Here is a 21,637-nt window from a genome sequence, read left to right on the forward strand (position 1 = left end):
AGGAGATCCGACTCAAGAGAATGGTTATAGTGTTAGTGTGGAATAACTTATAAATAACTTTTTAATCATATTTTACGAAATATGAGATAAATATGTGAAAGAAGTTTTATCTCGACTTACATAAAATATGTTTATAAGTGATTTCAATCGTGATAACAAACATGATCATAATAGATAAGAGCTTGGAGTTGATCGCTAAATCCTTTAAGAACTTCTAAGGCCTCATGCTGTCCTCCTGCAAGGGTTTTATTACCAATGGACTCGCCGCCGTTGCTGCCAATTGTAGGTCTTTTCATTCTCACTTTTCTCTTCTTTTTCATGAATTTTGGCCTGGCTTTGTTTTTGGTCGGAGTGAGCATGAGAGGGAGACAATTTAGGCTTTGGACATTTTCTTGCTTCACAAAAGATCGTAAAGTTCATATCTTTTCTACGGGAGAGAATTTTGAGAGACAGGAAGAATAGTGAAAGTGGAAGATGGAATTGGTGAAATGAAGACTAGAGAGAGAAATGAAGAAGCTAAAAAGGAGGAGTAGGAAGAGACGAAGGACTCAAAGGAAGAAAGTAAGAGGAGGAGAGAAGGACAAAATAAAAGAAGGGTATATGAGTAAATTGATAACATCTTGAAATTTCAAATTAATATGTGGGAAGGAATCTGACATTTGCGAAACTTGAAGCACTGATTTGAAATTTTATAATTTTGAAGGTATTTGGATATTTTTGTCCCTAGAAATTAATCTTCCAATTAATTTGGTCGAAGCAGAAGATACTTTTTGTCCATAACAAATAAAATAGAAGTTGGTTTTAATTGTCCATTTGTAATAACCATTAATAAGATCTTAGTCCCATCCCTAACTCTCGATTGATAAGTTCATTACATGTTACTCTTATTATTTGAGACATTTTCATATCTACTCGTCAACGAGCCGGGGAGAATAGCACACCCATCTGCTCACGGAACGTCAGAATTAACTAGATTGCCTCGACGGTTTTCGGAAATCTCTGCTCTTTCCCGTGTCATCCCTACTTCAGCTTCTCTGCAACGCAGTGTAATTTTAGTTCTTCCCCAAACCGATTAAATGATGATGAGGCTTTGGAATTGGTATACCAACTGCCTTTCTGTTCATCCCGTTAAGACCCAGGTTATTAGCTCTGGCGTCCTTTGGGCTGCTGGCGATATTACTGCACAGTACATCACCCACTCTGCAACAAAGAAGCGTCTTCAGCTCTCTGTAAGGAAAATTCGCTACTCAATCTAAGCGTCTCTCTTCGACTCCTTTGTATATAATATAGATATATATTTGGCGACCACTTTGTCGCATTTAGATGCTCATTCCTGTGCATCATACCGGGCATTAGTGAACATATATTCTAATGAGGCGGACATAAGAAATCTCAATTACCTGGGTCATATGGTGCATGTTCGTATATTTCCTTTCCTTCATGTGAGTTTGCTGTTGAAGTCTGCAGATGTGTTATGTATACACTTGGGTTGCCAGTTCCTTCTGGAGTTCCTTGAGCGGTAGGATGTAATCTATCAGCTTATTGCTCAGAAATCAAAATGACGATGGGATGTGGCAAATGTTATTAATGCCTCAGCTCTTACTGAAGGCACGTTAATACAGTCATGATTACTAGACGATTCGATAGTTTTTATTTATATAGTAGTAATTGTTTGGAAAATATGTCATCAAAACCTAATAGATGTTGATTTCTCTCACATTTGAGGCAAGTTACAACAAAGAAAATAGATTCTTTCGGTTAAGATGGTATATTATAATTTCTTCCAACTTTGATTTACTTGGATTTAGTGTATTAACTATTAATAAGGTTTCTCATCAATCTTAAATTATCTTTGATGTGGTAGGATGCAGATGCTAAATTTATGATCGATTGGAAGCGTGTGGCTATCACAAGTGGGTTTGGTCTTGGTTTTGTTGGGCCAGTTGGCCACTTCTGGTATCTGTTTCCCATGTCATCCGTTTAGTTTTTTGCAATGTAATATGTTTGTGGTGTTTTTAGTTAGATAAATCATGTCCAAATAACACCAAGGGAATTTCTGTGAGTCTTTATTCTTACTTGAGAAAAACTCGATCAATTTTAGGTGAGGACCATAAACACAGTGATGTTGACAAGAAAGACTTTGTGTTGTTAATTCAGTTAGAAGAGAACAATATAGCTAGGTTTAGAAACCTTGCGAGATCATTATATCAGAGTAGATTGCCATCAAGTGTAGGACATTTCTTTATTTAGGTGTCTCGAAACCGAAATGGTGTTGTCTGTATATGGGTGAGTTTATGTATTGTTTCCTTCATTTGTTGGATCATCTTAGAAGGTAGAGTTCATATCAGTTGGTTCTCATATTTCCTGTTAAGACCTGTTATGTAGATAGCTTACCGTATAGAAGATGGCTAAATGGAGAGAAAAAATTTTGAATCACTAGGATGTGAATTATGAGTAAATTTCTGACTTTATACCCTCTAACCGATGTAGCAAATCACACGTTATGCGCCGAGTCATGTTGATAACACTTAAATTTGACGATTTACCATGTGGAAAGTGAGAGAATTACGTTCCCCTGTAATCACGCTTTTTGGTTAGTCTGTGGTTGATCAATTAAATTTACTTGCATATTTTATTGTTTTGGGAATATAATATGCAACATGACATTCGTTCTAGTGGAAAACAGTAGAAGAACTTATACTCACGTCAAATTGGTCCTGATATCTCGTAGGTATGAAGGAATGGACAAGTTTATAAGGTTCAAGCTTCAACTGCAACCAAAGTCAGTGCGATTTGTAGCAACTAAAGTGGCAATGGATGGCATCATATTTGGCCCAATCCATTTATTTGTCTTCTTTACGTATATGGGATTGTCGGCGGGCAAGACTATTCCACAGGTGAAGGAAGATTTGAAAAGGAATTTCGTCCCAGCCTTCCTTTTAGAAGGTGGTGTGTGGCCAATTGTCCAAGTTGTGAATTTTCGGTACATCCCTGTGAAGTACCAGCTTCTCTATGTAAACCTTTTCTGCTTGCTGGACAGTGCTTTCTTGTCATGGCTGGAGCAACAGAAGGATGCACCTTGGAAGCAGCGATTTATGTCATTTGGCCGTTTGAAGGAAAAAGGAGATCAACATAGTTAAGGAGAATTATATCTCAATTGCTTCCCCTATTCAATCTTTAGGACGCCTTTGATAACAAAGGCAGAAAAATTTTCCGTTAGGAAAAAAGGAGTTGGTGCATCATGTAATAAAATTGAAGCTTTTACATTTGTATAACTTTTGGGTATTCTGATGCACGGGAGGGAGTAATTTTTTCATTTTTGTTTTTAAACGGCATAATAGATTACTTTTATTTGTGAGCCATGCGGGATATGAAAGTATAAAATTTCCAAGTTACTCAGTTTTCTTTGTTTAATCCCTCTTCCGTCTCTGATCTCACCTAAATATGACACAATAAGGTTGATTCCTGAAGGCGCCACTTCAGAGTGAGGCAGTATACAATGGCAAGAAACTCTTCATTTCAAACAAGGCAGCGTCAGATCTGTCATTTTATACACAGCTTAATAATCTGTTTCACGGCGGTAGGCATATAAGATTGAATTTTATTTCTGCAACAAAAGTGGGACTAGCCCAAGGTAAAACTATCACATTCTCTCATCTCATGGGAACCACATAATGCGTGTCCATGCTCCTCACAAGACTCGTCTGATCTGTCAGACGAGTTGAAGAGATCTGCTACAATTTGAGGATCAACTTTGACCTGAGTGAATTTTACCATGGAATAAAAGCTTAACTGCTGCAATAGCAGTAAAATTTCAAACTGCATTAGTCACAGAACCTTTTAGCCCAGTTCCATGGTCTTTTTGTCAGGAATGCCCCAACGTATATCTGAGACAAATCCTGCGCAGTCCGTGGCAGGCGAATCGTAAATTTTTAGCCCGAGGAGATTACAGCATCTTCAGCTATTTTTACAATTTCCCCCACCCTGTCATTACTATACCTCCGGGACACTTCCATAGCCATCGCCCTAAGATCCACCATGACTCTGACTTGAAATTTTCAGGAGGCTTTCATGTGGAATTTGCTGGCTGAGAAGCAGATTATGGCTTTTGGGCCTCCACAACATGAATGCGGTGCCATCTCCATCATGTCCGCTCTGATTACTTCGAAGTTGCTAGGAAGGATGTTGGAGCAATTTCTCTCATTTCAAATTGAGGATCTCCAGAGCAGCGACTCACGTCTTAATTCGAAAAACAGTCAAATGTAGAAAGGAAACTTCAGGAGCTATTTTACTATATGAATGAACTATGGCCTCCCCCAAGGGGTATTTTTGGCTTGAATTCTGCATGTGCAATCAAGCGCGGACAATGGCTGAAATTAACAGTCTGGAAAGAAACATGCACAATGTTATGTCCCAATACAAGGATGTTAACCACAAAGCAAAGATCAGAAGGGGATGAATTTAGCCCTCCAAAAAGATGCCTTTTTATATAATTTGAAACTACTTAACACACGTGATAAATATTTGAGCTTATTCACCATGGTATTGAAGAAACTTTAGATATAAAGCAGAATTCACGGCAGGTTGTAACTTATTCTTCCCTTACAGAAATCAAACAAAAAGTATTATACAATCTTTAGTACTTAATATCAGAGTTAGTTTGATTTTCAATTTGATCCTAAATATAAAACCCCAATCTACTTTGTCATTCATCTGTTTTTTTCAAAGTAATTCTTCTAATAGTTGCACATGTTAACATTCTATTAAATGATAATTATAACTAATACACATAATTAACAAGAATATTCTAGAAAAGATAACACCTATTTATTACAAGTAACTAACTTAACAAACTTCTTTAATCTATTCAAATTAGTCAACTAGCTCTTATACTAAGAACCGGACGTAAAATTAAAACGTAGAAAAACAAGTAAACCTGTCACTAATAGTACAAATCTTGACTTACTGGAATGCCAAGCAATTGTCCATGATGATTGACCAGGACAGGCAGGCTTCTTCTTGCAGCAACTGGGATAGATTTTAATAACAGAAGAGCTTTCCGTGCTGATACACAGGCATAATGGAAACATGGAGTTTTCTTCTCCATTATTTGTTCTATTTTACTAGATTTTATAGCCCCTCCTCGCTCGAAATTATTGGGAGGTGGGTACTTCGACAACTTTCCAAGATACAGCCAATCAGATTCAATCATGTTACGCAATTCAGGTCTGGTGCTATGATCAACGACACACGACATGCAAGAACAGTTCCAGCTTTCGCCAACCAAATCCATGCCACATGCAAATAAATCAGATAATGCACCCTCAGCAATGTTTTCTTTCAATCCCCATGTAACAATAAATCTATTCATGAAGTAACATATTTGCCCTGGCTTGAATGTAGTAACAGTATCAACTTCATGCTTTGGTTCTGAGCAAGTCTTGTCCTCAGCTTTAGATTTGAAGCGATCAGTCTCTTCCCTCTGCAGTTCAATAATATTCCTATGGGTTGACTCACTGATAATATTTAGTCTTGTTGCTTCAGTCAGAACTAACTCAGACGTCACATCCATAAAATGAACATCTGAGGCACCTAGAACTGATTGACTTGCATATGATTTTCCGTGTTCTATAATTTTTTCCATCTCATTCAAAACACAGCATTGCAGTTTTCGATCAGGGAATGGCTCAAAAAATTCCTTCTTTATAGGCAGAGGACCGTCAACCGAACAGCAAACCAAGACTCTGGACCCCCTGGAACCAGGATCCGGGCAGAGGTAACAACCAGCAGCTGTGAGAGATTTCTATGGGACAATTTTCGAATTAATAGTTAGGGGAGAGACAGTCAATAAAATTAGATCATCAAATACAAACACAAGCTAAAACAAGGCGTTCGTGCACCTGCAGAGATAATCAAATGATAGAAGTATCTATGAAGACATGTTTAACACAGTTGAATAACTCTGCAGGGTGCATTTCTTACAAAATTCATTGTCAGATCATTATTAGTATTATTATTATTTGCACCTGGATTAAAAATTACAACCATAAATAGTATACACAAAATTTTACATCAATTTAAAGACTCAATGCGTGGTGTATCTGCAATAATAAAGAGTCATGTAACAATATGATTACATAGTCCTTGTTAGCTAATTTTTTAAAACTTGGTATATATTATTAACATGATAATTATTTATAATTCAACAACGGGGTCAATGAAATTCCCTTCCTATAGATGTCTGTGAGTGTGTTACATATGCCTTTAAAACGGGTCAGCACATCTATGTGATGACAATAGATTCACCTTGCATGGGAAAGTACGAATATAATCCAACAGCAATCTTAACGCACTACCTCTGATTGGCCTTTGCCTTTGCGATATGAACTGAATAAACAAGACAACTGTTAGAACAAGGTCCACAAGCTAAAAAGGTTTAAAGGCATGTGCAACAAACTATGAGATCTCAAGTACCTGTAAAATCAAGGACAAGAACTTTGCCAGGCACATATCCAGAATTTTTGAGGTATTTAGAATCTTTAAATCGATAATGGCATATCCATGCTGAAAACAAAAACAAACCCAATCCCAAGAACAGTCACAAAGTAAATACTGGGAAGATGTTACTTAAGCGAGGAGATATGTTACATATGAACCATTTCTAATATATCATCAGAATAACAGTACCATGTATTAACTATAAATGGATTAAATGAAAAACAAAAGCTTACCTCCATGATGACCACAGCTTCATTTATCAAGCTATAACAAAATTGATCAACATATGATCGTGTCATTCGACATGCTGAAATGACTGCGTTTAGCTCAGACTTGAAAGTGGCTGGAAATGTAGAAACAATATCCAAGGAAGTTCAGTGAATTTAATTGCAAAATTTAAAGAAGTCACGGCAAAACCATCTGATCTTGAATTAAAATATATGTTCCAAAAAAATCCTAAAAATAGAAAAATCTCAGACTGTTGAGTATATCAATTCTCTTGATTTTGAAATGGAATAAAACCTACTTGCTTTTAGGCACAGTAATATTTCAATTAATCTTGGATCAAGAAAAACAAGACATGTTTCCTTACGTATGCCACGGAGTTTTAGTAAACTGAAATGTCATGACTGATCCGGCCAAAAGAAAATGTCATGATCTAAGAAAAGTGCAGCTTGCAATAGATTTTATAATTACATAGTGACGGTTTAGCTTTTCCCATTTCATCTTTCTCCTTTGAATCTAACCAATGAAAACTACTCCTGCTTTTCGACTCTTTAATACAGATACTGACACCCATCTTTCTTTAATTACAAAAGCTCTGCATTGAACAAGAGTACATAAGATCAATAACAAAAAGTGATTTTAACCCAAAAGAAATGCTGGTCAGAAGAATTTTAATTAAAAAAAATAGTTGTTAAGAAAAAAAAAGAAAAGGATATCACTGAGCTGCATCACTCATCAGCATCATTCATCAGAACTTACACGATGACAAATCATTCAAAGACATTCGTATCCTATTACGTGCAAATAATGGACTTTGATTTGTTGGGTCTTCAACCCAATCATTGCAACCCCCTTGGCATATCTGTAAAGGTATGGCAATTATCAATTCACATTATCAAGAATACATTCAGATGTAAGGAAGGAAAAGTAGATATTTGCAATGCATAAACATATACACTGTTATGCCAACCTTGTACATATCTTCTTTTGAAAATTCTAAAAGAGGTCGCACAAGAAGGATGCCACAATTCAGTGGAACTTCACTGTAGGAATGTATTTGTGTGGAGAAAATCTGGGAGGTAAAAGGCATGCCTGCAAGTCCAAGCACACCACTATTTCGAGAAAGCCTCAGGATAAATAACTCAGCCTGCATTGTGTCTCAACAATCAACTACATGTCTAATATGCATAACAAGCCTTCATTGTCACAACTATCTTTGAGAACAAAGTGTTGCATTCAACACTAAGAATCCAATTACAATTTTATTAAGTTTGAACTATAGATCGTGTTAAAAAACCTACTCCCAAAAGGAACCAAACAGCTTATGCTCAAGATCTCGTATAATGAATCAAAAGCATCAGCATGTCTTAAAACAGAATCAGAGAACACAAAGGGCACAACGGAGATCCAGAAGCAAATAGCTTTGCCAACCAAACCTGATCATCAGCATGATGTGCAATGAGCAATACACCAATCTGGTGTTGGACACAAACTTTTTGAAGCATTTCATACCTAAAGTTCAAATTAAAAACGAAATAAAAACTTCAATAAGTATATTTTGTCAAAGTCCATGTGCAGACTAAAAGAACATTTCTCTATTTTACTTAAAAATAAAAAAAAAATTTCTATTTAAAGTTAAGACACAATAACCTCATTTCACGAGCAGCTTCTTGCAAATGGCCCAGTTTTGGCCTGCCATTTGACCAATCACAGTGGGCAATCGCACATCTGATCCCTATTAAAAGTTTGCGTTTGCAATCAGGATAGCTGAAAAATGGTTAAGAAATGAGTACAAATGTAGCACCCAGATAAAGATGTACCCATTTCAGAAACCCGGCGACTGACAACATCGGCCTCATGTTTGCTCTCTGATCGTAATCCATGATCAACAATTATTGCTAGTAGCCCGTCAATAAGACCACCACTTTCGGCCTTAAGACCAGCCGTTTTCCACCACGCAGTTAATACACAGAGTGCCATACTGTCGGGGCCACCGGAGACTCCTAAAGCTGGCAGGAAAATAAGTAGCGAGTTACTTGTATCATCGGCAATGGAAAATACGAAAAACCGTGTGTCTGTTTGTTAGAGTAATTATATAAAATAACTATCATTATTTCAATTCACCCAGAGCAACAAATAAAATATAACATTGCTGCAGATTCCTAGGAACCGTGGAGAACGTAGTGTTGGGAAGTGGTGAAGTCAAACTAACTAACTAACCAATTCGATGATGAGGTTGAAGCCCCGCCATGGCCATTCGCCGCGAGAATGCTTCTCTGTACTTAGACATGTCGATCGGGTGTCGGGAAGAAGAGTTACAGGAGTAGCGAGCTAGAGCAACATAGCGAGTTTGACGATGAGAGTGATGCCACACGGGGAAGCCGAGCAAAAGTCTGCATCTTTTGTGGGGCTCTTTAGAGATAGACGATAATAGAATATTCGCAGCGTCTGGTCTGCTCTGGGCAGATAGGAGGAACCCCCGCGCCATAATCTCGTCGCTGCTCGAACAGTGGGGTGGAGAGGTATGTGAACTTCAAAAATACGGATTCGGATACATAGAAAGATTAATGAAAATAAAAATAACATTAAAAAAAAAATCCTATGACTAAAAACCTATTTGGATGACAGAACAATCCATGATTTGGAAGATAAAAATATGTTTTGATAAAATATCATCCAAGCAACTTAAAAATTGTCAACCCGTGATTCGTGATTCTAACTCTAAGTGAAACTATGGTTTCCACCGGTGAAACTATGATTTGAATGAAGTGGAGTGATAATTGGAGGCAACTTTTATTGACCAAAAACACCTTTTATCCGGAAGGTCACACGGAAGAGAAGAGGAGGGAGAGAGCCATAGGGACAGCTCTTGCCTGTATATTTTCAGCGGGGCAGATTTATACTTTCTCTCACTTGCAATTTGTTTTTTTAGTGAGCAGGCAACAAGTCTCGAGGCAATAATCTTGTTCATGAGATTAACAATCTAGTTTTCACTAAAATATATATTTTAATTTATAATTTTCATCGGATTTGAGGATACCTTCAAATTATACCAAAGATTATTTTTTAACATTTGTATTTAAAACGTAGAAGACTATTTTTTAACAAATATTATTTTTTAACTAACTTTTCAACCTCGAAGAATGTTATATTTTTAGATTTTATATTAACAGATAGTTTTTAGAGTTTATATTAACAGAGGATCCCGGATTTTATTCATCCTAAAATATTATATTTTTAGATTTATTAACAAGTAATTTTTTTGTTTCACAATAAAGCATAAAAATTTAAGCTACAACCTCACATGTACTTTTTTTTTTCCAAGGGGTTGTGAATCTAAACTCTAAGCTAAAAATACAATGAGTATGTAAATAATTTTATGGGATTTCATGTTTAAAATCTTTTAAAAAATTAATATTTTTCTGTGAGTGAAAAATAAATCATTTTTCTATAAACATATTTAATATTATGTTTTATAAATATATATACACATATTAATTGTTTATTAATTATATTATCTTATATATTATTAATTATGTTAGTAAAAATTATTTTATTAACAATTTTATTTCTTCAAATCAAAATATATTATAAAATCTATTCCTTATATGATTATCATATTAACTTATATCCTTTTTAGTAATTTGCACATGTAAAAAATGTTTTTGGTAACAACTATCCAAACACTCTCACCTCTCAAAATCATTTTTTCACAAAATCTATTTTTCACAAAATCTAAAAAGTGTTTGGATAAAATCAAAACCATAGTTTCAAAAATGTTTTTACAGTATACGAAGTAAATATGTGAAAGAATTTGTCTTGATTTGCAGAAAAATGCTTCTGAAAAGTGATTATTAGGATATCCAAACACCCCCTATTCTCTCCAAAATCTATTCTCCAGAAGCTATTCTCCAAATTATAGTTTGGTTTCATTCAAATACCCTCTAAGTCACAGTCACAGATAAAAAGATATTGAGAAAATATTTGGATGAAACCAAATCATAGGTTTAAAAATAATTTTATGATATAGTGTGATAAAAAAGTTGTCTCGATTTACAAGATTTTTAAAAAGTACTTGTGAAAACTGAATAATAAACACATTGAAAATGATAGTAACAGTTATGCTTACATATCATTGAGCATGTTTTAAGATCTTCAAGAATGTGATCTTTAAAAATGGAGCGCTTGTCTTGAATGGCATGTTCGTTTGAAGCCCATGGTCCTTTTAGAGTTTCCTCCTTCTGTGATTGAATGCTCTAAAACATCTTTGAACTTTTCCTCCGTACCGGAATGTTCTGAAGCATTTCACCCTTTTCCTCTATGTCTAGATGCTCTAGAGCGTATTTACATTTTGGCTATGATTGTTACAAAGCTACAACTGGGACGGTTTTTGTACATGTTTGAGCTTTAGCAAGTTGCTTAACAACTTCCCAAAGTTTAGAAGCAGCAGAAACCGAAACCATGGGAGATGAAACTTAAACGTTCATGGTGTTGAGAAACCAACGGAAAAAAACAAGTTGGTGAGCTGCAACTTAAAATGTGTTTGGATTAACGGTGACAAAACTAATTTTTATTCTAATTAACTTTTACAAATTTAAGTTAAAATAAAAGTTAGTTAGTATAATATAATTTGTATTAGAATTTATTTTTATAAAAAAATCAATTTAAGAAGTTGAAACTTGTTTGGATAATTAATAGAAAAGTAAGTTTGATATAAAAAAACAAAAAAAATGACCTTTATAATATATATTATATAATTTGATAATTTTTTTATAAAATATTTAAATTTAAATTACAAAAGACTAAAAAAAACTTAATTAATAGTTGTTTTTATAACATTTTAATGGTTTTTGTATAGGAGAAAATCATAAAATAAATAATTTTTATTAGTAAACTGTAAAAATTAATAAATTATTTTGCTAAAAATGTACTGCCTCCTGTCCTTAATATAAAAGTTAGTTTACTAATTTAAACAGATTAAGAAAACTAGTTAAATTAGTTATTTGTAATAAATAAGTGTTGTCTTTTCAAAAATATCTTTCTTAATCAAGTACATTGACTAGAACTACTATTATTAAAAGTACTATTTTGAAAAAAAATGAATAAATGTGAAAAACAAAATGGACTAAAATCTGATATTTATGATCAGAATAAAAATTAAGCAAACTCTTATATTAAAGACCATATGTAATATAAAATAAATAACTTAGCAAAATAAACATTGTAGACAAAAGTTATGATAATTGACAGGTAAAGCCTAAGAGGGTGTTTGGTAACCTGTAAAAGTGTTTCTGAGAAGTATTTTTTCGCAAAACGAAACAAACTTCTCCACATATTTACTTGGTAAACCATAAAAACACTTTTAAAACCATGGTTTGATTTCCATCCAAACACCTCTTAAGATGAGAATGAGGACCAAGGTAAAAAAAAAAAAGTTGAAAATGAGGACAAAAACAATAAGGACGGGAAAGGAAAGACAACAAAAAGCACTAAAGCAGGGAGAAGGAGATGCAACGTGACGCTAGAAGCTAAGGGTGTGTTTGGAATAACGGTGGCAGAAGTAACTTTTTTTAATCTGACTTTTACAGAAGTCAGATTGAGTAAAAGTCAGATAGTGTAATGTGATTTATGTTTGTATTGGATTTTGTAAAAAAGTCAGTTTAAGAAGTTGAAACCTGTTTGGATGATATATGTAAAAGTAAGTTTGGATGCAAAATGACTTAAAAGGACATGGATTTTATTAAATAGTACATATCTAATATTAGATATATATGTGACTATTTTAAAAGAGGTAAGGAAAATAAAATTATGTTTGGATTAATATTTTTAAAAAGTCAGTTTGAAAAGTTAAAACTTGTTTGGATAAATAAATAAAAAATAAATTTAGATATAAAATGATTGAAAAGGACATAAGTTTTTATACAAGACTTAATTAACTAATTTAAAAAGATTAAGAATATATAAGTATTTTAGAAAAATCATAAATTTTATATTAAAGAGTCAAGGTAATATATCATACACATACAATTTGATAAATTTTTTTAAAAAATAATAAATTAAATTAATTAAATTATTGGGGTTTTTTCCAGAGAAATTCTATCTTTTTATGTTTTATAGTATGAAGATGGACCCCATTTTGTTTTTTTCCCTCTTGTACATCTTCTCTCTCCACGGCAAGAACGAACTTTTTCTTTAGAAGCAATGTAAAATAGTTTCACTGATACCGCTCGTTGGGACCAAAAAACTCATTTCCACAGAAGTGATCCCAAACATATGCTAAAACATAAAAGGAGCTTTTGGCTGTTGAGATGCACGTTTGGAACCCCAAACGTGATCCCAAACAGGCCCTAAAAAAGTTGGCTTCTATCATAGAGAGTTTTTTTGTCAGAAATTACATTTAAAACAAAAGTTGACCCAAATAAGGCTCTATCTTTAACTACACATCCAACTTTCGTTTTGCACATCCCAATGTACATTTTGAGGTCAAAATGATGATGCAAACACACCCTTAATCTTCAAAATCAAGATTTAGGGTTATGTCCTTTGATGATGGTTTGACACCGAGTGTGCCACACAAGACAGCTTTTTTGATCCACAACTTGATTGAACAAATTTGGGTGACGCACTGACGCTATTCCCCAAGGACGTCTTAGGTACAGGAGCAACATTTGGCAGGGACCAAGAATACTTCGAAGATGAAAGCAACAGTTATGTTCACAGGTCATCAAGCATGTCTTGAGACCTTCGAGAATGTGATCTTCAACAGAGAAAGTCCTCGTCTTGAATGATATCTTCGATTTTGAAGTGTCCTCGTCTTTTTTAGACTTCTCTTCCTTTACAACACTAAAACATCTCCAGCCTTTCCCCTCGTACCTAAATTGCTCTGAAACCTCTTCACACTTTTGCCCTATGTTTAAATGCTCCAAAGCTTCTTCGCACTTTCCCTCTCTGACCATTTTAGTACCACGCACTACGTAGATTTTGTACTTTTTCAAATATCCAAAAATATATTGAAAATGATAGTAATAATTATGTTTGCATATCACTGTGTGCATCTTTAAAGAGGAAGCACTCGTATTAAATGGGAAAAATAATACCTTTGCTTTTAAAAACTTAAAAAAATATCTTGTAAAATTAATATATCAAACTGAAATATTGAATAAAGATAGAGATAAAAAGAACACTTTATGTGTTTTTATACTTTACTCTTTATACTATTCAATATATAAAAATAAACTATTTTTGGATTTTTTTAATGCAAAATTATTTTTGAATTTCAATACTTCTAAAAATTCCTCCTATTTTGCATTTAAATATTATACACATAACCAAAGCGGAGCTGACGGAAATATGAGAAGGGATGACTTTCTGTTCCAGACATACTGTTGCAAACAATAAAAGACGACGATGTGAAACCTAGACGGATTGAACTTACACTGAATAAAAACCACGCGAAGCACCATCACTCCCCTTCTCAGATGTGGGAACTCAGCTTTCCCGCCAAATTAACGAACTTCTGGTCACTTCCCTGATACCGCCATGGGCACCCACCCGCGCTTCATCTTCTCTCCCTGGCTCCTCATCGTAATTATCGCTGTTTGTCTCTATCACTTCGGCCCCTCTACTGACTATGCACGATCACAAAACCCAACCCTAACTCCCTCCAGAGACATTTCAAATTCCACCGAGAATGCCACGCGTCAGGCCCAACTCGCTCGGCAAAACTACATCGTGCGGTTTCTGGAATACAAGACAGCCGAAGTGCACCGAACCTATCTGCAATCGAACATTCGATCCCAAGGGTGGGAGTGGATCGAGCGGCGAAACCCAGCTGCGAAATACCCCACTGATTTCGGATTGATTTCGATTGAGGATTCGGTGAAAGAAGATTTGACAGAGGAGATTCGGAAATTGGGTATGGTGAAGGATGTGAATGTGGATATGAGCTACAGGAGGGGTCTGCTTAAGGACGCCCGTGATAGAGTCGGTGCTTTTGTGGACGGAAAGAAGCGCCCCGGGAAGATATTCACAGCGATGTCTTTCAGCGAGGGACAGGGAGGTCACTCTTCCAAGATTAGCGACGCTTCCGTTAATTGGGGGCGGCAACTCTTGATGCAGGTTAAAAATTTTGTTTTTCGTTTCTTTCATGGGGTAAATTTGTCTTCTTTGATTCGTTCGGGAAAAGTAAAAAAGTCAATAAACACAGAAATATAGGCACGTACTCGATTTTTTTTTAGTGCAATTTCTTGATTCTTGATTCTTGATTTTTGAGAGTATGCATTCTCTTAGACTTGCCTCTCTCTGGCAGAGATCTCAAGTTACTTCCATGTTCGGAGCCCAAGATCTTTGGGCAAAAGGGTACACTGGTGCTAAAGTCAAAATGGCCATATTTGATACTGGCATTCGTGTTAATCATCCTCATTTCCGTAACATCAAGGTAATACTTGGTTTAGATGATATGGAGACCCGTACTTGGCTTAAAAGGTTTTTGGTAGACCTTATATGAATTGATTTCAAGGACCTTTACAGGAGCGTACAAATTGGACCAATGAAGATACACTGAACGACAATCTTGGGCATGGGACTTTTGTTGCCGGTGTAATTGCTGGAGTAGATGCAGAGTGTCTTGGTTTTGCACCAGATACAGAGATTTATGCATTTCGGGTGTTCACTGATGCACAGGTAATGCACTTGGTTATTATCACAAGTTCTTTTTACTGCAAAGAAGTATCATTTCGGTTTATCCAAGTTCATCCAAAGTATCTTACTTCCATTAATTTATACAAGTTTATTTTCTCAATGATGTAATCCTCCCTTGTCATAAGCTTATTGACTTAACTTTTTCTCCCTTTAAACCAGAGAATGCAGATGCATTTGTAGTCTCACAACTTATTGACCATCATATAAAATTACATTAAGCTGCAGTCTTAGTTCGTGATTCTTTTGCTGATATTTTCATTTTTATAAAGTTTTGCTAGAATTTGAGAAAAATTCATTCAGCTCATTGCAGGTGTCTTATACATCGTGGTTCCTTGATGCCTTCAACTATGCCATTGCTACCAATATGGATGTGCTAAATTTGAGCATAGGTGGACCTGATTACCTGGATCTTCCATTTGTTGAGAAGGTAATTTCTTCTGTTCTAGTTTAGTAGTTTGATAGGATTAAGGGGGACCTTGGTTCCCCGGTAAATAGGTTCAGATTCTGCAGAATCATAATGTCAAACCTAATTAGTAAAGTTAAATGTTTAAATTCTTGCAGTGAATACGTAAGCATCCCTTAGAGTTTTTTGTTGCTAATTTGTTGATCAGGTTTGGGAGATTACTGCAAATAATATTATTATGGTTTCTGCAATCGGAAATGATGGTCCGCTCTATGGAACTTTGAACAATCCTGCAGATCAAAGTGATGTGATTGGTGTTGGAGGAATTGACTATAGTGACCATATAGCCTCCTTTTCCTCGCGTGGTATGAGTACCTGGGAGCTTCCTCATGGGTATGATTTTTTTTTTCCTCTGGTTTTTTTTTTTTTCATTGATCCTGCTTCAATGGCTATCTAATAAATGCAAATCTATTTAGGATTGTGAGATTTTGTTACTAGGATGATAAGTGAAATAAAATTATCATGGATGTTTAGTGCTTGGAGATTTTGTTGAGTTAAAGCAATTACCTCCAAAAGCGAACTAATTCTTGCTTTAAATTGTATTTTCATATTAATACTTTGCCTTTTCCATATGAGGTTATTGGTTTTGGCCCTTGGCATGCTATGTGTAGGCCTCCTTGTTATACATACATATGTGCTTGCATATACTCTCTTCACACTTCTATGATTCCTTAGACAATGCCATTAGTTTCATACATATAATGCTCTTCTTATTTACTATTTGTCATTCCCTTCATTTTTATGCATGTTGGATTCTTGGTGATGGTAGATGTGCAAATTTTCATATGTTGGCATCCTTATGATGCAGGTATGGCCGTGTTAAGCCAGACATAGTTGCATATGGGCGGGATATAATGGGATCCAAGATTAGCACAGGCTGCAAAAGTTTGTCAGGAACTAGTGTTGCTAGTCCTGTGGTTGCTGGTGTTGTATGTTTGCTTGTTAGTATCATCCCTGAATCCGATCGGAAAACTATTTTAAATCCAGCAAGCATGAAGCAAGCGTTGGTTGAGGGTGCTGCAAAACTTGCTGGCCCAAATATGTATGAGCAGGGCGCTGGCAGAGTTGATCTGTAAGTTCTCCTTTCAAGATGCTCTCTTTGAATAAATATAAAAAGTTTAGTGTAAGCAATCTAACTTGACAATAATTGCTGTCATAATTCTAACTGTGCTTCGTTAATATTTGTTTGTACTGATTTGTTAACTATACTGTCAGGTTAGAGTCGTATGAGATTCTTAAGAACTATCAACCCAGGGCAAGCATCTTCCCCAGTGTTCTTGACTATACTGATTGTCCTTACTCATGGCCCTTTTGTCGTCAGCCCCTATATGCAGGTGCCATGCCTGTCATATTCAATGCCACTATTTTAAATGGGATGGGTGTTGTTGGCTATGTTGAAGGTCCACCAATATGGCATCCTTCTGATGAAGAAGGGAACCTTTTAAGCATTCATTTTACGTATTCAGAGGTTATCTGGCCTTGGACTGGTTACTTGGCGCTTCACATGCAAATCAAAGAGGAAGGTGCACAGTTTTCTGGAGGTATTGAAGGTAATGTGACTCTTAGGGTTTCCAGTCCTCCAGCTGCTGGAGAGAAAACCCCTCGAATTAGCACATGTGTCCTCCAATTGAAGTTAAAAGTAGTGCCAACACCACCTCGGTCAAAACGAATTTTGTGGGATCAGTTTCACAGCATCAAATACCCTCCTGGTTATATTCCAAGAGACTCCCTGGATGTTCGTAATGATATTCTTGACTGGCATGGGGACCATTTGCATACAAATTTCCATATCATGTTCAACAATTTGAGAGATGCTGGATATTACGTTGAAACACTTGGTTCTCCTCTGACATGCTTTGATGCCCGCCACTATGGAACACTTTTGTTGGTAGATCTAGAAGATGAGTACTTTGCTGAGGAGATCGAGAAGCTGAGAGATGACGTCATATATACTGGATTAGGACTTGCTGTTTTTGCCGAATGGTATAATGTGGATACCATGGTAAAGATGAGATTCTTTGATGATAATACACGGAGCTGGTGGACCCCTGTAACCGGAGGGGCAAATGTTCCTGCCCTTAATGATCTCTTGGCTCCGTTTGGAATTGCTTTTGGAGATAAGATTCTAAATGGTGACTTTTCGCTCTTGGGCGAGCAGAGTAGATATGCGTCTGGAACGGATATAGTGAGATTTCCAGTGGGTGGTTATGTGCATGGATTTCCCTTCTTGGATAGTTCAGAAAGTGGGGCCACTCAGAATGTGCTGCTGACTTCTGGCATGAACAAGGTAAGCTGGGCGAGAAGCATTCAATTCATTAATAATTATATAGTGGGAGTAATAGAGATGGTAATTTTTGAAGAAAAATTGAAGGATTCTCAATGATCATTGAAATCATCGGGGCCTTTTGCTCCATGTTAGACTAATGTACAAATGATATCGTTTGAAAGTTGAAATCAAATGGTGGTGTTTGACTTTATAAATGACATTCATGTATTCATGATAACTTCATTACTCTTGAATCAGACTATTCTGAGCACCAAAATTGTTGAGCAAAGCTTCCCACAACATAAAGGTATTTCTCTAATATTATTCTGAAATTGACAATGGTCTCTTTTGCTGAAACAGGCAGATTCTCCTATTCTTGGCTTTACAGTGATGGGTGAAGGTCGTATAGCTGTGTATGGGGATTCTAATTGTTTGGACAGCAGCCATATGGTTACTAATTGCTATTGGCTTCTCAGGAAAATACTAGATTTTACAAGCGGGGATATTAGGGACCCGGTGCTTTTCTCTGATTCAGTGAAAATAGACTCTGCACTGTATGAAGATGACAATCAATTGCCGTCCCGCAGAACTGATGTGAATTTCTCTACATATTCTGCTGTTGTGGGAAAGGAATTGATCTGCAGGACTGACGCAAGGTTTGAAATATGGGGAACAAAAGGCTACAGTTTGCATGTCAGAGGAAGAAACAGAAGATTGCCAGGATATCCTGTGATTGATTTGGGGAGAGGTTTCAATTCTTCGTCTGATGCCTCTAATATTCCTAGGCGTCCCAAAGTCACTCCGGGAAGTAAGAGTGACTCTCTAGGGAACAGGTACTTCGGCCTGTTCTATGGGGATGAGGTAAGAAACCGTGTTGCATTGGTTCTTTAAAGATGAAATCTTCCTTTATCTTCAGTTGCCTATGTTTGTAGAAATACCAGAGTCGCATAATGCTTGTTAATATTATGAATTTTCTGATATATCCTGCAGCCCGATGCTCCTCTGTTGGCTCGTAGTTACTGGCTTGCTCCTGCAGTTCTTGCGGCTAGTGGTCAGTAAAATTTGAATTGGCCATTTAATATATCCATAACACGTTTGTTGCGTTTTCATTAGTTTATCTGGCTGCAGGTATTTTGTTATGTTGTTGGCGCATTCGCCAAAAGCGACGCCGACGACGGAAAGGATCAGGCTCTAGTAGATTGGTCAATTTATAGCCCAGCATTAAATCCCTAAATATTTGTAACACTACCCGGCTTCCCTCAAAGAGATTTTTCCTGTAGCATAGGAAAGGAAAAAAGTTAGGAAATTTTCTACCAGCATCTTTGTAGGAAGTTGCTTTTGCCCTGTAGATTTACAACTCTTTTTTTCAAAATTGTTTTAGATGCTTATCAAGGTCACAATTTTTCAGTTAATAAATCATATGCATTTCAAATTATTTGTGACTTTCGTGTGTAGGTTAAGTAGATATTGTAGAGACTAAAATATATATTTGGTCTTTTAACTTTATAAAATACTTTAATTTAGTTTTTTAATTTTAGAAAGTATATTTTTTATCTTTTAATTATAAAATTGTTAGGCTAGTGATGATTTTGTAACAATCATAGTTGTTTTAAATATTATATTTAATATATTAGTAGTTGAGAATGCTTTGTTGACATTTAAAATTTTGGTATTATCATTTTTTTGTTCATAATTTTAAGGTCAAATGATTCAAAATATACTTTTTAAAATTAAAAGATCAAAATGAAACTCTGTATAAAATTAAAAGACTAAAATCTGTTTGGTTCAAATGTATTATAGCCTTGCAATGATCATCTCTACCTCATTACAATCCACAGCTTCTTTGGTTGAGCTTTTGGATGATAGAAAAGACTGTAATGGTAATATTTATTGCACATTTTTTGGGTAGTATTTATTCATATGGGGGACATATGAATGATCATTGCAGGACTGTAATTCCCTATAAAATATCCATTTTATCCCTATTAACTAATGTAAAATGACAATAGTTGCCCTCAACGTTTCTCTATTGATCGTCTCTTCTCCTAACATCTTGTCCTTTGTCCCTTGTCTCCCTCACTTCATTACCATGACCGCTGCCTCTTCTTCTTTGTCACCTCCCTCCGTTATCGTCATCTCCTCCTTCTCCTTCACAAAGTAAAAACATGTTAATTCATCTATATCCATATCTACAATTTTCACATCATTACAATACCTACTTGCACCAATTAACTAACTTTTGCATTTTTCCAACTACTACTTAAAAAGTGCTTTGATCATTCCACTATTAATAGCGAAAATGTTCGGTGGACCCTCCCATTGTTAATTTAATTCACAATATTTCATTTTTCATTTGTTCTACGTAGTGGTGGTATTCTATTGGGGTGAGGCATTTGGGGGGTCTAAGCATTTGGAATTTGAATAAAAAAAGGGAACAAAAATGGATCAGTAAGACTGATATGTCATTTGCCATGAGCGGAGGAAGAAGACGATTGTGGTTGTGAACTTGTGATTGAAGAGCTTTCCGGACTTTTCATTATTATTTTTATTTGATTAAATGCAAAAAAATATTTTGCCCAGTATTAACACACCAAACGCGTTGGTGGTAACAAATATTGCATTGCACTTCATTACACTGCACTGTATTACCTTCTTTAAACAGTTGGTAATTGAACCAAACATGCCCTAAATGTATATTTTAGTTTATCATAGATTTTTTAGCAAAATACTGTGACTATCTTTTTGTTTTGTCTTAATTACACAAATCTCTTCTCTATTTACATATATTTTAATCTAAACCATTAACACCGTTAAAGAATATTTTAAAAAATTATTTAAGTATATTTTTTTAATTAAAATATATTAAAATAAATCTTGTTTATTATTTATACCTCATTATATTAAATCTCTAGTTTATCTTTGAATATTAATATTTATTAATGATCTATTTAATACTTTTACTAAATTTAATAAATTAAGACATAACTATATAATTTAAAATATTTTCAGCTAATACATATATTTAAAAAATTACATCACAAGTTAGTTTTAATTAATAAATGATATAAAAAATTTAAATTTATTATAAAATAAAAATTTGTATTTATAAAATTAATTAGGGGAAATGACAAATAAAGACCCTTGAATTAGCAAAATCACAAGGAGGTCACCTGAATAAGCTAAATTACCAAGAAGGACCCGGTCTCAAATTGTAATTATGAAATCAGGCTAAAAAGACAAAAATACCCTTCTTCTCTTTCTTCCATCACCCCATCTCTTTCTCTTTCCCTCTTCTCTTTCTCTTCGTCTCCGTCCTTCTCTCCCTCTTCATCTCCCTCTCTCTCTTCTTCCTTCTGTTCCTCTCCCTCTCAAAAATATTCATCTCCCGCCTATGCATTTATCAATATGATTAAGGTTGTGGCCATTCCCATAAATCTCTATTACAAAAAAGATGATGACCAATCGTTAATGCTAGTTGGCAGAGG

General features: G+C 35.3%; 3 protein-coding genes across 8 annotated transcripts; 2 read left to right on the top strand and 1 right to left on the bottom strand.

Moving 5' to 3' along the window:
• The first annotated feature begins 905 nt into the window (after window positions 1-905).
• Window positions 906-3,414, top strand: LOC114761343 (protein SYM1). Its single transcript, XM_028950689.1, has 3 exons — window positions 906-1,229; window positions 1,865-1,956; window positions 2,732-3,414. The coding sequence occupies exons 1-3, from the start codon at window positions 1,077-1,079 to the stop codon at window positions 3,138-3,140; spliced, it is 654 nt and encodes a 217-aa protein (XP_028806522.1). The 5' UTR covers window positions 906-1,076; the 3' UTR covers window positions 3,141-3,414.
• An 81-nt stretch (window positions 3,415-3,495) lies between these two features.
• LOC114761391 (tRNA(Ile)-lysidine synthase) lies at window positions 3,496-9,215 on the bottom strand. Of its 6 annotated transcripts, XM_028950747.1 has the most exons (11): window positions 8,944-9,215; window positions 8,544-8,732; window positions 8,374-8,458; window positions 8,160-8,235; window positions 7,694-7,870; window positions 7,483-7,585; window positions 6,732-6,841; window positions 6,475-6,564; window positions 6,307-6,387; window positions 4,967-5,803; window positions 3,496-4,384 (listed from the first exon to the last, which is right to left on the bottom strand). In XM_028950747.1, the coding sequence occupies exons 1-11, from the start codon at window positions 9,209-9,211 to the stop codon at window positions 4,292-4,294; spliced, it is 2,109 nt and encodes a 702-aa protein (XP_028806580.1). In that variant the 5' UTR covers window positions 9,212-9,215; the 3' UTR covers window positions 3,496-4,291. The 6 variants fall into 6 exon arrangements, with proteins under 6 accessions (XP_028806580.1, XP_028806581.1, XP_028806583.1 ...); XM_028950748.1 differs by lacking the exon at window positions 8,944-9,215 and having other exon boundaries at window positions 8,374-8,451; window positions 8,544-8,600; XM_028950752.1 differs by lacking the exon at window positions 3,496-4,384 and having other exon boundaries at window positions 5,375-5,803; window positions 6,357-6,387.
• Window positions 9,216-14,101: 4,886 nt separating this feature from the next.
• On the top strand, window positions 14,102-19,587 carry LOC114761386 (subtilisin-like protease SBT6.1). The gene is made up of 10 exons (XM_028950741.1): window positions 14,102-14,841; window positions 15,032-15,160; window positions 15,253-15,405; window positions 15,734-15,850; window positions 16,035-16,219; window positions 16,695-16,958; window positions 17,102-18,173; window positions 18,513-19,013; window positions 19,143-19,203; window positions 19,281-19,587. The coding sequence occupies exons 1-10, from the start codon at window positions 14,263-14,265 to the stop codon at window positions 19,364-19,366; spliced, it is 3,147 nt and encodes a 1,048-aa protein (XP_028806574.1). The 5' UTR covers window positions 14,102-14,262; the 3' UTR covers window positions 19,367-19,587.
• Window positions 19,588-21,637: the final 2,050 nt, after the last annotated feature.

Source organism: Neltuma alba, unplaced genomic scaffold (genome assembly GCF_004799145.2).
Source record: "Neltuma alba isolate B1F8T4 unplaced genomic scaffold, ASM479914v2 tig00011119_pilon, whole genome shotgun sequence".
NCBI lineage: Eukaryota > Viridiplantae > Streptophyta > Magnoliopsida > Fabales > Fabaceae > Neltuma > Neltuma alba.